Raw genomic sequence first — 17,051 nt, 5'->3', positions numbered from 1 at the left:
TAATGCTGACGTTGATAGACCAACAGTTTGACTTGACATATGGTAGCCTCATGGTTCATGTGTCTATGGCCCTGTTTTCATGTTAATTTTGAATGTTGTAAAGGTTTCTTCAGAAATTAGATTTGCTGGAGAACACTTGGATATTGTGGTAGTTGGGGTATGGCCCATAACGGTCTTCTCAAAGTGGCCTTTGCAAGCCTATGTCCATCTGGTAAAAGGAAAAGGTAAGAAATCTGGGTTGGCAACTGGTAAAGCTAGCACTGATATGAGGAAAAAATAATCCTAGATCTCATAAATTCAGTCAAAACGGATAGATATGCAGAAATTAAAACAGAAATGTCATTTTGTGATGACTTCTCCAACCAAAAATTGATCAGATAATAAGACCTTCAAACTTTTTTTTGTTAAGCAAATCTATCCCACATAAACCTATGTTTGGGCAAAAATTGCTCAGTCCTTGTCAAGTATCTTTCCTGTTCCTTTTCTAATCATCGAACTCAAACTGACTACTAGGTGGTTGATACTGATGTCATGCATAGGCATTGACAGGCTACTTAAGCCTCTTTCTAAAACTGGTCTTCCAGGAATTTGGTATTCAACATAACATTTACAGCCTGATCTTCATTGCAATGCAAAGGTTCAAAAACGTAATTGTATTAATAATTTTTAGAAAAATTAATCCTAAAATATGTCATTAATGTGGACAAAGAAATCTGAAATGGAAGGACTCTGTTTCCAATGTACTGTAAACCTGGATCTGTTAGAAAATGGTGTGAAATGAGGATGGTTTCAGTAACATCTTTTGTTTTGTCAGATACATTTTGGATGAATCCACAGTATTTGATTAAACTTGAGGAAGAAGATGAAGATCCTGGTGATCCTGAGAAAGGCTGCACCTTCCTAGTGGGCCTGATTCAGAAACACCGTAGGAAGCAAAGGAAGATGGGGGAGGATATGCATACCATTGGCTTTGGCATCTATGAGGCAAGCTGGTTTTTTTCTTACTTCCTTGCAAACTGAGTTTTGTCAGATAAAGACATAGATCTTTTAAAGGGGAAATGAGATAAAATGCATCACAAATGGGTTACAAAATCATACATTCAAAATACTTCTCACAAACTGGACAATGTTTGGGTGATCCTTTAACACTAACAGTGCATTCCTGAGCTTTAAGGGCAAAAGCCCTTAGGAGGCCAGGAAGGCATTGGCCGGCGTTCGGGCTGCTTATGATAGCGTTAGTGGCCCCAGCACTGGCGTGGAGGCCCGGATGCCGGTTGCTAGTCACTGCCGTGGCAGCGCCGCCCCAGAATGTCAGCGGGGCCTTCCACCAGTGTCTCACTGGTGTAAAGGCTCGTGCCAGCATTCCACGGGGCGTCCCTGTGTCCCAGGAGGAGCTCCCGGGGCATTCCGGGGGGAGGAGCTGCCATTAGGTTACGCTGGCAGCTAGAAGACACTTTCCTCTATGGGGCAAAAAGCCCCATTTAAAATTTAAAAAGCCTTTAAAAGGCTTTTTTTTTTCCCTCGGCGGAGGGGAAACGGGTTAGCAGCAGCGTCTCCTCCCCACCATCCCCGAATGCCAAAATCTCAGGAATGCACTGAAAGAGTCAGTCCACAAATGCACATCCTTCACTGATTCAATTGCAGCATCTGTAATAAATAAATATCCTCTCCCTGCTGTAAGCAGTGTCATATTGTGAGGAGTCACAACAGACCAATGTTTGCTAGTCTGTAATTTTCGTTAGGGACTCCTAGTAAAAATATCAGTGAATGATACCTAGCTTAATAGGGCACAATGACAGTCAGGATTATCCCAGTTAAACTTGAGCTGTAGCTGAGGGGCGTTATGTAGATGTTGGTCAATTATTTTAAAAAGTAAATAACTTGTTTCTCATTTTGCTTTCCCACAGGTACCTCAACAGGTACGTAATGTGCACTATGTTTTTGCCTCTAGTCCAAGACTACCCTGAGCCAGGGGTGTAGTTTAAGAAGCAATGCTTTAAATGTGATTTTTAAAACGTTAGACCTATATGTCATTATCATAATATAGGTTTTATGTTTTACCATATCAAAATCCAGTAGAAATAATCACACGCAGAATTAAAAATTAGCAATAATATGTCAGAAATTCAGATTCAGTGACAAAGCTGTATTATATGTTTTTTTTTACTGTTTAAAATAATGCCCAACCCTACCAGGGCATACTATTGGCGAAAATTTGGTAGGGTAAATTACCAATCATATATGGTCAAATAATAGTCAAGTGCTTCAGGCATTAATTAAGTAAAATATTAATAAAAACGGCCTTGTGCTGATTCCCAAAATTTAAGGCCCATGTTTTGAAACATACAATTACAATTAAATCTATACTATTTTAATTTATTATTACCATTAAGTGTTATGCAAATATAATGTATGCAGTATTTTATATCAAAGTGTAAAAGGGTGAACAATATTTAAGAGACTAAATAGTTTTTCTTATTGTGTGTCCCAGAGATACCTCAAGAAATTACATATTTTGTTTCACATTAAATTAAACAAATTGACCATGACAAACAACCATAAAAGATGGTAGTAATTGCTTACTTGATATCAACTAAGTAACATACCATTTTCCTCTCAAGTCATGTCATGTGGTTATCCTAAAAGTTAGGATCCCTGGTCCACAGTTGTGGGATCCCTGGTCCACAGTTGTGGGATCCCTGGTCCACAGCATAACCTGGCCCATCTCCCATTAGGATAAGGTGTTTGCCTACATTGTCTGGGGTAAAAAATGGTAGGCAGAATAGGGAGGACATGTAGAGCCGTACAGCCATGAGATTTTTGTTGTAAAGCAATAGACAAGGCCCAAGCCATTTCCAGGGCAGAAGACCTGCTCTGTTTTATCCGGGTTCACATCCCTGAGGTATAAAATATTTTCAGCTCCTTTCATCCTGTTTAGGCAATTAATCTCAGCCTTTTCACAACTCTGGTATTTGTCTATTTTAATAGAGGCTTAAGAGGTAGTTAGTTACCAGGTGATGTTATTTACATCCATGCCATGAAAATCTTCAGCTGCCCATTTCCACACATTATTAAAGGGACAGGACATATTTTCTCAAGACAGATCACGATGGGTAGCCATGTTGGTCTGTCTATAGCAGTAGAAAAGAGCAAGAATCCAGTAGCCACTGCTCACTTCTTCAGAAACAGCTAGAATGTGAGTCCATCTATATGGACTGTATCTGACGAAGTGAGCGGAGGCTTACGAAAGCTCATACCCTGCCAGAAATTTTGTTAGTCTTTAAGGTGCTATTGGACTTTTGCTGTTTTCTCAAGACAGTTGGCAATTCTAGTTGTAGTATTTTGTAGGACCCCAGTTTCATGGCCAATAGAGGTCACAGGCTTGCCATTATTTGCTCATGTGAGCAAACTCCCTAACCTCAACCCTAGTCCCCCACCATCGAAAAATTAAGGAGCAGGAGGAAAAAAATAGTAGCACTCTAGGAATTTCCCCATAGTAAAGACCATAGAGATTAGGGGGAATTCCTAGTCTCCTGGACATGATGTCACATCCACCCCAAACTCCACTATCCCCAGACACTGCCCTCAAAATCTCCTGACATTTGCCAAGGCAGTGCTGGCAACTGTAAGAACTGAACTGAAGAATCCTTTTATACTAATTGAAGGAATATATTCCATGTTGTGATATATTCCCCTCTCTTGTAATAATCCAGTGTTTGAAAATGTTTGTTTAGTCTAAAAGATGTATATATGTTATTTTAGTATTATCTCTTCCGTACTACAGTAATATCACTGGTTGTGTTGTTTTCTTCTACGAAGTTTTCTGGCCAAACTAATGTTCACCTGAACAAGAACTACTTTCTTACAAACCGAGCAAAAGAGCGATCAAATACTTTCATCAATCTCAGAGAGGTGTTAAACCGATTCAAGCTTCCAGCAGGAGAATACATTATTGTGCCATCCACTTTTGAGCCCAACAAGAATGGAGATTTCTGCCTCCGAGTGTTCTCTGAGAAGAATGCAGAATCACAGTATGTACCAGTTTTCCTTATTTTCTGTTTTTCTTTCCTTGGCTAAGATGACTTGGGGATCTGGGGAACTATGCATCTTAGGGAATACAAAGTTATTGTACCCCATCCATTTGGAGTTCTTGGCTCCCACGAGGAAAAATACCTGTTGTTGCCATCTCTGTCTCTATCAGAACAGATTATTCTGTTCTGATAGAGACAGAGATGGCAACAACAGGTACCTATGTGTGTTCAAGATCCTCCTCAAACAACAGACAGAGGGCAAAAACGCATGGTCGCTTTAGTCTCCTTTATTCCCTGTTTCAGCCAGGATTCAGCCAGGATCGAACGCATGTGTTTCGCCGAATGTGGTTCGATCCTGGCTGAATCCTGGCTGAAACAGGGAATAAAGGAGGCTAAAGCGACCATGCGTTTTTGCCCAGAGTGGGGCTAATATATTCTTTATCAGTTAATGCATTTCTTATTAGTCTGAACTCACAATATATCCATGTAAAATATATCTTGTTGTGTGTGATGTGTATGAATTGTATGTGTCTTATAAAAAACAATAAAGTTTTATTTTTAAAAGTTTATTCAAATTTGATCTCCCTGGTAAACGGACTGACGCCCCCCTCAAGCGGCTTCTCTTTGTATTTGGAATAGACGGACCAGGGAGGGAACTATCCCCTCCCAGTCCATTCCATTCCCCCCTTTTTCCAATGGTTATTAACTGCTCTCTATTTTCTACCCCTCCCTTTTCCTTGGGGGAGAGAGCTGATTGGCCACCAGACAGCAGCCCGCCAAGCCCCCTCACCCAGCACAGAAAAAGCACCCTCTCGCCCGGCCTCCAGCAAATCTGGCTCCAGTTGAGCCTGGAACCATAGATATAGATCTATGGTCACAAAACCAAACTCATTCATCAAACAGAGTCCTATTATAGCAGCCCTTCACTACTGACAGTTGTAAAATTTCCATGCAAGCTTTAGTAAATGCCTTTCTATGCTCAGCAGTCAGCAGATCATCAAAGCATGCTGAAACAGTTAAAAGACGTTGCTTGAATCAATAAGCTAATCTCAGGGTACCCAAAATCTGCTTGAAAATTGATATTCAATAGCCTTCATTTAATTTAACAACTGGCTATAAAGGGATCAAAACTCCCTAGGTATTCCTCTGAAAATCCTAATTTAGCCGCTAAAGACAATATCTGGGAGCACCATGACTTGCCTTTCATCTCCTCCTAGGTCAAAGTTACAAAAGCTGATGACAAGGAAGATCTTCAGCCAAAAATTAATAGTGTTTTTTTAAATCATTGTCACTATTGGAGGTAAAGAGAACTCTGATCTGACAATAACTGATGGAGTTGAATTGGGTACTCCCAACAACACGTGCACAAATTTATTCTGTATGACTTCTAGTGAGTATAAATTCCCAGATCCCTAAATTGGGGCACATATAACTGAGGGAGTAATTTTGATTTTAAAATTTCCAATGTGGAGGGCATCAACAAACCTCCTCTTGCAAAGGGGAACTGTTACTTCATATCTGTAATTGTCAAGCTATCCTTTCAGCTAGAGGGAAAACCAAGTGATGAGCACTAGAGCTAATATTCAAGGTCATGTAAAATAATTGTATAATTATTTTTTATCCAAATGGTGTAGAATGACTTTTTGGGTGTTTATATCTTCTTGGGGGGGGGAATGTTTCAGTCCTCTTTCACATATCTGTCCAGACAAGCCCTAAGAGGAGTAGTTTTATTGTACATACTTTCTGTTAATTACTTGCAAAACAGCTGTGTGCTGCATGCCGCTTGGTCCTGCTTCAGTGCACCATGACCTCACCAAAAGTTTGGCACCCATTGTTACATTCACAAGCCCTCATCCCCACCTATCATGTCCATGACTTCCTCCTGCCTGTCACTGCCAGGACTGGCATTCTGTGAAGTGGTGTGTGCTTTTCATTTCCTTGTATGTGCAGGGGGGTGGTTTCCCCCTCACAGTAGTCTGCTTCAAAGGTGAATAGTAGTGAGCGTCAGACAAGAACTGGGGAGACCCGGGTTCAGATTCCCACTTAGCTGTGAAGATCTCGGAATGACCTGGGACCTGTCACTCTCTCTCAGCCTAACCCAAGATGCAGAAGAAAACCTATTTCTGCCTCTTTCTGTTTCTATTGGTGGGATTTGAATATTAATTGTTTCACTTACAACATATCTCCGTGAAAGTATAGATAATATATTAGTTGCTTCCTTAGGCTCTGATCCAGCTTCTGTATGTGGAACAACAATGAAGCCCCCAAAATGGAAACATGCTTCCCTCTCTGCCATCAAGCACCAAATGATCATCATGATATTTCATGATCAGATCTGTGTAGCTGGATTGAGGACTTCATAACTTAATCTTTTTCTCTGATATTTTCTTAAATAATTTCAAAGGAATCATTAAAAGGTGTAACATGAAGATAAATATCTGTGAATAGCTTTCTTTAATATTGATTCCTATCTGTTTTTAGAGTTGTTGATGATGAGATTGAAGCCAATATTGAAGAGGTATGCTGCCTAATATGATGAAAGCTGTTTCATGTTGAAGCCAGACTGCTGCAAACATCTTCCTCTGGAAAATGCTTTTGTTTGCCATGCTTGCTATGTTTTGGAGCTACCGCAAAACATGCACAATATATTGCATTTCCTTAGAAATGAATGTTTGTCTTCATATATACATATGTACAAGACTATTGCTTCTCTTGGAGTGCCTGAACTTCAACGGAGTTGTGAGTTCAGCTCATAATGAGCTTGTCGGGCAGAAACCCTTTTGTTCACCCTTATGAATAATTCCAAATCCTTTTAGCAGTATCGCTAGTAAGAGAGATCTGTACTGTGGTAGTATCCTATCAAAAGCCAAGGAATCCAGCTTGTGATAAATCATGTGATGCTGCAACCTTGCTCAAGCTTAGCATATCAGAGTCCTGGTTAGTTCTTGGATGGGAGATCTTGTAGAAACCTTATGGGTTCTATGATGGAAAAAGGTAGACTATAACTGTTATAATAAATCCTACCCAGGAACAATCCTTTCATGCCTAGGATTTTGAGAAGTGTTACATAGAATCATAGACTACCCAGGGCAGAGAGACTATGCCCCTGCAAATCCGGGGATTTAGAAACCACTGAACATGTTCTCCTGAACTGTAACTATTACGCTATACCCTGTTCTAAGTTTATTGAGCCCCTCATACTGAGAATGGGCCCCGTCAGGGAAAGAGAAAAGATAGAAAAGCTCCTACAAGGAGATAATCCCTCAATCACCTCTCAGGTAGCAAAATTTTGTACGGCTGTAATGACAATTCGTTGCCACAGAGTAGTCTCTTAGTCCAAATGGCAGAGGTAACTCGGATGTTATTTATTTTATTATTTTTATTTTTTAAGTGACTTAAGACTCGGACTGTAAACCTTTGTCGGTAAGACCATTTTAGTCTATGTATCTTGTTTTATCTGGCCAAGGGCCGCAAATAAACTATCTGAGTTCTAGAATCATAGAGTTGGAAGGTACCACCAGGGTCATCTAGTCTAACCCCTGCACAATGCAGGAAATTCACAACTACCTCCCCCCCACACCCCCAGTGACCCCTACTCCATGCCCAGAAAATGGCCAAGATGCCCTCCCTCTCATGAACTGCCTAAGGTCATAGAATCAGTATTGCTGACAGGTGGCCATCTAGCCTCTGCTTAAAAACCTTCAGGGAAGGAGCACTTACCACCTCCCGAGGAAGTCTGTTCCACTGAGGAACCGCTGTAACTGTTAGAAAATTCTTCCTAATGTCTAGATGGAAACTCTTTTGATTTAATTTCAACCTGTTGGTTCTGGTCCGACCTTCTGGGGCAACAGAAAACAACTCGGCACCCTCCTCTATATGACAGCCCTTCATACTGCAGGACAGCCTACATACTGAGTGGGAACATGTTCACAGAATTAGGCCACTGGATACTCTTGCCCTGTAAGGTTAAGTACGCCCATAGGTTTTATCACAATTAGAGCCACATTCTTTGTTCTCTATTTCTCGACACTGAGGTTTGAAATGTTATACAAAGCTTGGTTTTGTTTTAAATCAAATGAAATGTTGAAAAGCTTCCTTCTGTGCATGCATCCGTCCCTGGATTGCACTGATACATCATTCATAGCAAATGGCAGAGCCGGTGTCTTCCCCTGCATTGACTGCAATTTTAACATTGCAGCATAAGAGAAGCACCCTGAGTTTCTGGGAGGATTTATGCACTCTTCAGTCCAAACCGAATTTTAAACCAGGCCTTGAGAGTGAAAATTAAATTTTAATATATTTCTCTAGGAAGAGGGGGGAAAGATGTATTATAGTCCTAGAAAAGAAACCTGCTCACATGATTAAATCTTCCTTAGATGTTTCTGCCATTCATTCCTGTTTATAGAAAGAAGTCACTGAAGATGAAATTGAGCCAAGTTTTAAGAAACTGTTTGGACAGTTAGCTGGAGAGGTGAGTGGCTTGGTTATCGTTATCAAGATCTCTTTTTTGAAAGGCCTGATCTCGGGCCAAAGGTCAGAATCCCTGAACATCGGTGCAAATCTCTACATGGAAAATGTACTGGTCATTGTGACCGAGGGGATGGTATTTAAAGCAAACAGTTCTCCCAGTGCTGTCTTTGCCTTTTGTTTCCCCAGGATGGTGAGATCTCAGCCTTTGAACTATGTAATATTCTGAAAAAAATCATGGCTAAACGTAAGTCCTTCCCTTCTTTTCCCAAAGTGTTGTGTCACAAAGCTTGTGTCAGACCAGACTGACCGACTGACTGACTCTTTTAATATGACAGTCTGTAAACATTCAGATCTAGTTGAGCAGAGGTCATTGCTCTCCCTTGTCCCACATGGGAAAGGCCCCTGAATTACATCATTAAGCAAATGAAGTACATCATCAAAAAATTAGGATTTCTAACCATCGAGGCCACAAGTTTCACACCTGGGCTGAAATTTTTGTTCTGTATCTACCCATACTGCTGTAGAATATAATCAGCTGTGAAAGGATAAAAACCTAATCATTAAAACAAAATAGATAGTTTTTACCTTGCATTGCTGGATCCTCACAAATCACTCTTACCCCCCTTCCTTACTGTTTCTTCTCCAGATGCAACAACAAAATAAGGGGAGGGAGGGTGGCTCAGCTTTGTGCAAGTAACAAAACTGCTGTTTTCCATTGCAGGCCAAGACATTAAATCAGATGGCTTCAGCATTGAAACATGTAAAATCATGGTTGATCTATTAGATGTATCCTTCAGTGCATTTTGTCTGGCTGCATTTTTCTACATTTATAAAATATATCTAGGAGAGACTGGGAATTGGCGAGAGCCAGTGTGGTAGAGTGGTTAGTGTCAGGCTAGGCTCTGGGATACCTAGGTTCAAATCCTCTGCCATGGAAGCTTGCTGGGTAACCTTAGGCCACTCACGCACTTTCAGCCAAAGCTACCTCACAGGATTGTTGTGAGGAGAAAGTGGAGGGCAAAAGAACGATGTAAGCCACTTTGGGCTCCCATGGATAGAAAGGCAGGGTACGAGTGAAGCAAATAAATAAGTAAAATGGGCGGAAAGGGTGACTAGAGGGAAAAGAGTTTTCTTTTAATGCCTTTTAAAAGTGTGATATCTTTTGTGAATATTTCCTGGGCTGAAAGCTCCCTTTCCTATGAAGCCTTTGGGTCCAGCCTTTGGGTCCCCAACCAGGACAATAACCAAGTGCATATCTGTTTGGAATATGTTTGCATAGTGTGGTGCCACACAGGTGCACATGGCTGTGCCATTAACCTGAAGATACAAGCTGTTTCTGAAATAGTTGTAGTTGAAAACAAAGTTTGGTAGTCAGGTATGTAGTGGTATTATCACAGATAATATTCTTGATGGCCTGTAGTCCATCTTTTTAGAGGGTGTTGAGAGCCTCAGCATTCATCAAGGCCAAGCTGGTTGTCACTGGGAGACTGTCAAAGGATTGCAGGTTCTTCTGGAAGTCAGTAGTATCCCTCAGGTAACTGATGGTATTTAGAGGTATTGGGCTTGAGCACATATAACGGTACTCCTATGACGATTGTGTCAATGCCTGAAATTATGTGGTGTCCCAGGTATTTTAGATTAGAAGGTTCCTAACTCTATACAAATAACTCTACATGAACCCCCACCCTCCAATGATCATAATGCCTTACTGAATTTTTACATAGATTTAACATAGATTCGCATGCATACCATACTGAAGTAATCAGGACATCTCATTGCCTCGCAAACTCCATCCCACACATGTGCACAAGAGCCTCAAAAAGCAATTCTGACTTCATAATCAAAGAGGCTGACAAGGGAGAGGCAGTTATTGTAAAATTTATTTTTGTTGCAACAGAGTGGCATGGCTACCCAACTGGAATTATTTTCAAAAGAAGCAAACATAGGCACCACCCTACTCTATAGAAGTGAATATATGAGTTGTTAGATTCACAGGCCTAGAACGGGGCAACTTCTACCCAATGGAGCAATTAAACTATCATACATTCTCAACATATATGCTAAACTAGTAGTTATTGATGAAGGAAATCACTTGAAAGATTTTGTGCAGTCTATAAAATTAATCTAGCATTGATTGTTACTCTTTTGAAGGAAAGCATTATGGAATTTCCCAATAAAGGGAGCAAAGACAGGCGTTGTTCTCTCAGCTGCTTTTCAAAAAATCTCCTTTGCCAAAGTAAACCTTATTTTGGATGAAAGAAATATTTTTTGCTACTTGAAATGGTAATTTCCTTAATGAACAGTCTGATGGGAGCGGTAAACTGGGACTGAAGGAGTTCCATGTACTTTGGACAAAGATTCAGAAATACCAGGTAAGAGGACATATTTGAATGAAATCAAGCAGGACACTAGAAGTGCTTAAAATTTATTGTGACACAGGCATAGGCTGCAGTGTACCTCATCAGAAGCAGAGTGGTCAGGATAGTTAGGGGACTCACATAAAACTATCTCCCTCCAATTGTGAGTATATAAGATGAATTGAGACATATTTTGATAGCAAAGAGGGAGTCTGTTGAAATAAAAGAACATGTTTAAAATTTTAAAGCCTCCCTCGCTGAGAATTAAGCATGCCTAACTTTGGCTGGATCCAGATTGGACTTTAAATTAAAGAGTAAGATGTGTGCAAATGTGGGTTTCTCTGGTTTTTATACAGTACTGACTGTGCTGAGAACAAAAAAATATATACAGCGTGGCATGAACCATTTTGGAGGTTATAGCCAGGACAGTGTATATTCTGTCATTTGCACAATAACAGAACAAAAATGTGGTAATGGATGCAGAATTTAGCTTCCTGAGAACTGAAAGAAGGTACATTTCTAGTTATCACTTCAGCAGTCGACTTGAAAGAATGTAGGAAAGGCATACTGAAATTTCTGAAGCCAGGTGTGTGGCAGAATAAGCTTTGCAGTGGTAAACAGATGTGGCTTCAGTGCCCCTATCCCTTCCTTGCATCTCCACACAACAAAAAGAAGCAGAATTATGGAAATGAACAGAATCTGCATAATTTGGATGATCATCCAAACTACAGAATTCAGCTTTGGTTTTGTGCGGAATTTCAGTTACATTGGCACAGAAGGTACACACACCCTACCCATGGAAATTCCAGCTGGCTGTAGAAATAGTCTGTTGCCACTTACTGGACAGGATGGTGTATGCATATTTTGAATGGAGCATCTGCAGTAGAAAGCACAGAGACATTTAAAAACATGCCTGTTCACAAACAATGCCATGAACACAAGGATAAGCCATTACCAGCTACATTTTCTCGTAATAGATTGCCTCAGAATGGGTTGCCTGAAGTCAAGGAGGTGCACATGTTCAAACTTCCCCTCTGCCTTTCCGCACCATTGGCCTTCTGAAACAAGTTTTTCTTTGTAAACAAAAGACACAGAGGAAATCTAACAGCCGTTGCATCTCTGCACTGAGTAACTACTGTTAGCAGTGGCATGACAGTAATATGTGCAGCCAGGCTGTGTATATATGTGCAAAGAACGTTGGGGGTATTCACCTAGACCAGCATTATTTGGTTGCATTTACAAGGCCCCAGAGTGTACCTTTCAAACAAAAAGAATAGCTCCTTAAGTTCATCCAAGGGAGACTGCAAGAATAATTGGGCAATTAAAGCAATAGGAGCTGTCAGTATTTCACAGCTTGTTCTTTCCCTCCATAGAGCAGAGAGGTTGCTTTGTAGAAATACTTACCTACCCTGAATTGCTGTCAGTTTTATAACTCTGGGTTTTGTGTTTTGCAGAAAATTTACCGGGAAATAGATGTAGATCGTTCGGGAACCATGAACTCCTATGAGATGCGGAAAGCCTTAGAGCAAGCAGGTACTTCTAAGCCTTTCCCTTAAAGCGCTTCAGTTAATTAATGCTAGAAACAAAGCAACATTGTGGAGCTTCTGTGCGCTGAAGTTCTGCAAGTCACCTGGGATTTTTCCAACCCTGCTGAAATTATTTGTGTTGTGTTTTCAAATGAAGGGAAAACAAGAATAACTTCAGTAGCCTTAAGTATGCCTTAATTTAGTCTTTATATGTCCCCATTACTTCATTTTATATAATCAAGCAATGGAAAATGAAGTTCCCTGACACAAGGAGATTTAAAACTAAGCATACAATCTGTCCCATTGTGTGCACACAACTCACAGGAAAAATCCCTATAGGGATCCATTGAGCCCTTTATCTGTACCTCAACTAAACATTCTGGGAAAACCTTGTCCTTCTGGGGAGCCTAAAATGTTCTCCAACCTTCCATACTTGTTCACCTTGCTGCCATCTGTTTATTGATTGGGTATTTCAGTGACCTCCCCCTGCCCCAATTAGGTCATTTCCCTTGCACCAATGGCTTCTATCTTAGCCAAACATATTTTGCTAGATGATCTCTTTGAGAGCAAATGAAACCATAATGTTTCCTGTATTACATGGTCCTCGTTCTGGATGTGTGAACACTTGTACTCCTGTGTGACAACAACCCCCATCCCACACCTGTCTGAAATTTACCAAAAGAGGCTGCTCTGAAAGGAAGCAAAATGGGGGGGACCCCACCAATTTCAGTTCATCTCTACATGCACCACAGTAATCTGGATATGCACATCTCCTACAGTATCATCTAGCCATCTTGCTCACCACATGTAAGCTGCATATACTTGGTGCCCAAGTGGCCTATGTACATAGGTAGAGAAGTGTGCCGTTATAAATAAATAAAACCTGCTTCCCTTCCCAAATAGCTGATTAGTACTGTTACTTTTCTAATACACACACACACACACAGAGAGAGACGCCATCCTATCAGCAAGATCAAAGGACAAACCATTTGCACATCAGCTGTCTGCAAGCAGTGTCCCACATCTAGCTATGGATATGCATGCATAAGCAAGCCTGCTCTCCAGTGTATGCCCCAGCTGGATTCAGGCAATATTATACAGAGTGCAGCCTTTCTGTCAGTGCTCTCAAAGAAGACAGCCAAGTAAAAGGCAAAACTCTGCTGAAATTAAGTAGACCTAGATAATCCTAATTGTACATGTGAGTTTGTTCATTATTACACAGTGCTAAAAATACCACTCTTTTGGGAGCTGTGCTGACTGTTAATTAAATTTCTTCGCATCGTTCGTTGCATATGGTTGTTTCCAGCTCCAGGGTATCTCTTATTTATGTCTTATTTATGAGAATAGCGAAGGACATTTGACTGAGATAATCATTTCTACAGGCAAAGCTGCCTAAACAAGAATAGTGCAAGTGAACAATGTTCATCCATTTTCCAAGAGTTTTCACCAAAACGGCTCAGGTTTTTCAGGGCAAATTAAAGGGGGTGGATCATTATGAGGATGAAAACAATAAAGGCCTCCTTGAGTTGGTCTCTCCATATTTGCATATAAGTCATCCACTCGGTTGCCAAACGCTGACTGGTGTACAAATGCCAGTTTAGCCTGGCTGTATACATGTGTGTGCACACACTTAGACTGAGGCCCATAGAAAATGTGTGCTTTTTTTTCTTAAATGACCCACCAGCACTGAAAAAGAATGAAGACGGCTGTGTCCTGATCACACATTGTAGGGACAGCACGGCTGCTCAAAAAGCTAATGCACAACCCGGTGATCCCAATATATATAAAACAGTCCAATCCTGACAGAACAAGGCATCCAATAACAATGCTATAGGACTAGGATTACAGGAACTGGGGAACAGTGCAAACGGAAAACTGTCTAAGGCTTGACATATCATAAACAGTGCTAAAAGTAATTGCAAGGGTGTAGGAGACGGTGTAGTAAAAGGTGACAAGACTACAGTCGTATTCCTAGCACCCTCTTGGACTGTTCCATGATACTGCAGCTCTGATCCCTTAATAAAAATGCTCTCCTGAACACTTCTCTTGCACACATGCTGCAGAACAATAGTGTGGGCGCCTTCCTGACCTCCTCAGGCAGGTCATTCTACAAGATTGCCCGTTGGATCACATTTTTACGGTTCAATATGCTGAACCCTAAACTGTCAACGAGGGTGCCTCTTTTTGTGTTCTAGGGTTCAAACTGGATTGCCAGTTGCACCAAGTCATCGTGGCCCGTTTTGCTGATGAACAGCTGATAATTGATTTTGACAACTTTGTTAGGTGTTTGATCCGACTGGAAACTTTATTCAGTGAGTATCGCATCACCACTCGTCTACATCTAGATCTCCATCCTAAAAACCATATGCTGTAATTTAAGGTCTTTTCCCTTACCTGTTCCCAGTGCTAAGACTGGGCTGTGTTTTTATACAGCATGTTCCATGGTAATGTGAACCATGCTTCTTTCCTCTGACTAATCTTTCTGCTATTGGTTCATTCGGCTCAATTGCACAGGAAAGATTGTGGGGTTTAGGGGATAAACTTTTATGTAGATTCCTATGCACCTGCAAGCGGAAATAAGCAAAATAATAGTTGGTTATAAATTCAGAAAAAAAGGGTTCATTAAGTAACCCTAATGTGGTTCTGCACATGTCAGAAGATCTGGGCCAAAAGGGCTCTTTCCCACACCGGTCTTACTGTTGTTTCTAGTTTGGGGGGGGGGGGGAATACAGGAATGGAAGATACACCATGGGCTTCTCCCATATGGCCCAGATAATCTTTGGGCACATCAAATGAAGTTTCCCACATGCCTAACTGGATGCTAAACTGCAGAAACAAAAGCATCTCAGTGAAAGGTAGGTACCATTATGCCCCTTGATACCATGGTTTGCTATGGCTCCAAACCATCACCACCCCAGCTTCTCTTTGAGCTTAAACAATATTTTGGAAGACCCAAGTATTGTATCTACAGCTGCAGACTATAAACAAACAGATAAATAAAATGTGCAGTTCGGGCTTCAGGTCATTCATCTTTTCCCCTTGTCTTTTTCCCCTCGTAACAGAGATATTTAAGAAATTGGATACTGAGAAAACCGGAACCATACAGATGAACCTTGTCACTGTAAGTGAATTAGCCTGTCAACATCCAAGGGCATAACTTTATCTGGTGCTCAGTCCCCTTTGAGGAAAATTTCCAAATCATCGCTAAGCTTCTTGAAAGAAGCCCAGGCATTCAGAGGACAGTGGGATATGCACAATTCTGATCAGCTGTCACAGTCAGGTCACCTGTTTAAAGGGGAGGCTAGATTCTGTCCTCACTCCAATGTATAGTCTGTTACTTTAGACCCCAGTACAATCATCTGCTTGTCTTCAGTATCATTTTGGCATGGGAGCGTTCAGTATGCATGATTGCTCTTACTAGTTTGAGGAAGTACGTGAAGCATTTATTTGCAAATCACTCATTGTAAGATGTGGGTATTAAAATGAATTCTGAAACACACTCATCTCAGTACTGGTGAGATTTGTGTATTACTCCTTTCACATATACTGTACTCCATCCCCCACCCCACCCATATGACAGCAGATGCAGGAATTGTTTGTGCCCTGCAGCCACTCCAGTTGTCAAAGGCCTTTAGTTTGCAAGTGCACCAAAGGTGGAAACAACCCGTGACTGCCACGGGCTGATGTGGCCATCAACTGATATACATTTAAGTAGAACAGTGTTCAGCCCAGTTTTCTGCAGCACTTGTTTCTGAAAGTCCTGGAAACCACAGTGCCCACAGTTTCTCATGTAGACCATTTAGTTTCCCCTTTTTGCCTCAAGTACTTGTTCTGTGGACAGATATTTCCTCTTAAGAAGCAACACATTTTAACTAAATTTATTCTGAGCTTCACCAAGTGTATTACAAAGGCTTATAACATGGTTTTTCTCTGTGTCCTATAGTGGGTGTGCTTTACTATAATATGAAGAAGCAACAGATCTTAGCTGAAGACTTCACGCAGGAAAACGGTTTAAAATACAGAATATGCAAAAAAAAAGCTATATTTCTACACACGGACATGCCTTCTTATATTTATGAACAAAGCTGCTGAGGAGGAAGAAAAATGCAAGCTGAATGCGCAAAAAGCTAATTTTACCTTGGTAGTTTCAACATGCAAACTTTATATATTACATTGTTTTATTTGCTTATGCTGCTCTAAGTTTGCCGCAAGCAGGAAATGTATTGTAGCATAAAAGTTCAATGTATTTAATGAGTAGCTGCCACCTTTGTGACATCAAAGTGCAGTCTATTTTAATTGCTAATTCTCAAAATTCTAGAAAGCAGCACCTGAAAACTCATCTTAACACTGTGCAATAAAGTACATTACATGTTGTACTTAATTTACAACTCATATTTTTCACAGGGCCATTTGCCACAGTGAAATCAGACTCTTTGTGCCAATATTTAGTACTTCAGAGGATATTATTGCCCTTATCACTCAAACATAGAATAAATACTTCCCGTATCCAAGTCATACCATCCTTTAGCTTTTCTGTTCTAGCAATGTTCTAACGGTTGATAATGGAACAAATCCTTTGGGATCAGAGTGCTGAGCTGACCACTGTTGTGCAGTATGTTTATTTACTTTCCTCCCAATGGGGACCCCATGTGACTTACAACATTCTC

General features: G+C 40.7%; 1 protein-coding gene across 1 annotated transcript in view; it reads left to right on the top strand.

The window, feature by feature from the left end:
- The window catches only part of CAPN2 (calpain 2), a 44,444-nt gene extending 28,042 nt beyond the window's left edge, over window positions 1-16,402 (top strand). The window contains exons 10-21 of the mRNA XM_056852668.1: window positions 815-984; window positions 1,908-1,919; window positions 3,820-4,031; window positions 6,513-6,549; window positions 8,437-8,502; window positions 8,688-8,745; window positions 9,223-9,287; window positions 10,805-10,873; window positions 12,313-12,391; window positions 14,580-14,696; window positions 15,447-15,505; window positions 16,328-16,402. Coding sequence (XP_056708646.1) covers window positions 815-984; window positions 1,908-1,919; window positions 3,820-4,031; window positions 6,513-6,549; window positions 8,437-8,502; window positions 8,688-8,745; window positions 9,223-9,287; window positions 10,805-10,873; window positions 12,313-12,391; window positions 14,580-14,696; window positions 15,447-15,505; window positions 16,328-16,351 — 968 coding nt within the window. The 3' untranslated portion in view covers window positions 16,352-16,402. The remainder of the gene's footprint in view (window positions 1-814; window positions 985-1,907; window positions 1,920-3,819; window positions 4,032-6,512; window positions 6,550-8,436; window positions 8,503-8,687; window positions 8,746-9,222; window positions 9,288-10,804; window positions 10,874-12,312; window positions 12,392-14,579; window positions 14,697-15,446; window positions 15,506-16,327) is intronic.
- The last annotated feature ends 649 nt before the right edge of the window (window positions 16,403-17,051 follow it).

The sequence above is a fragment of the Euleptes europaea genome, chromosome 7 (assembly GCF_029931775.1).
Source record: "Euleptes europaea isolate rEulEur1 chromosome 7, rEulEur1.hap1, whole genome shotgun sequence".
Taxonomy (NCBI): Eukaryota; Metazoa; Chordata; class Lepidosauria; order Squamata; family Sphaerodactylidae; genus Euleptes; species Euleptes europaea.
Note: the sequence above shows the minus strand (reverse complement) of the source record. Positions and strands in the feature narration are given on the sequence as shown.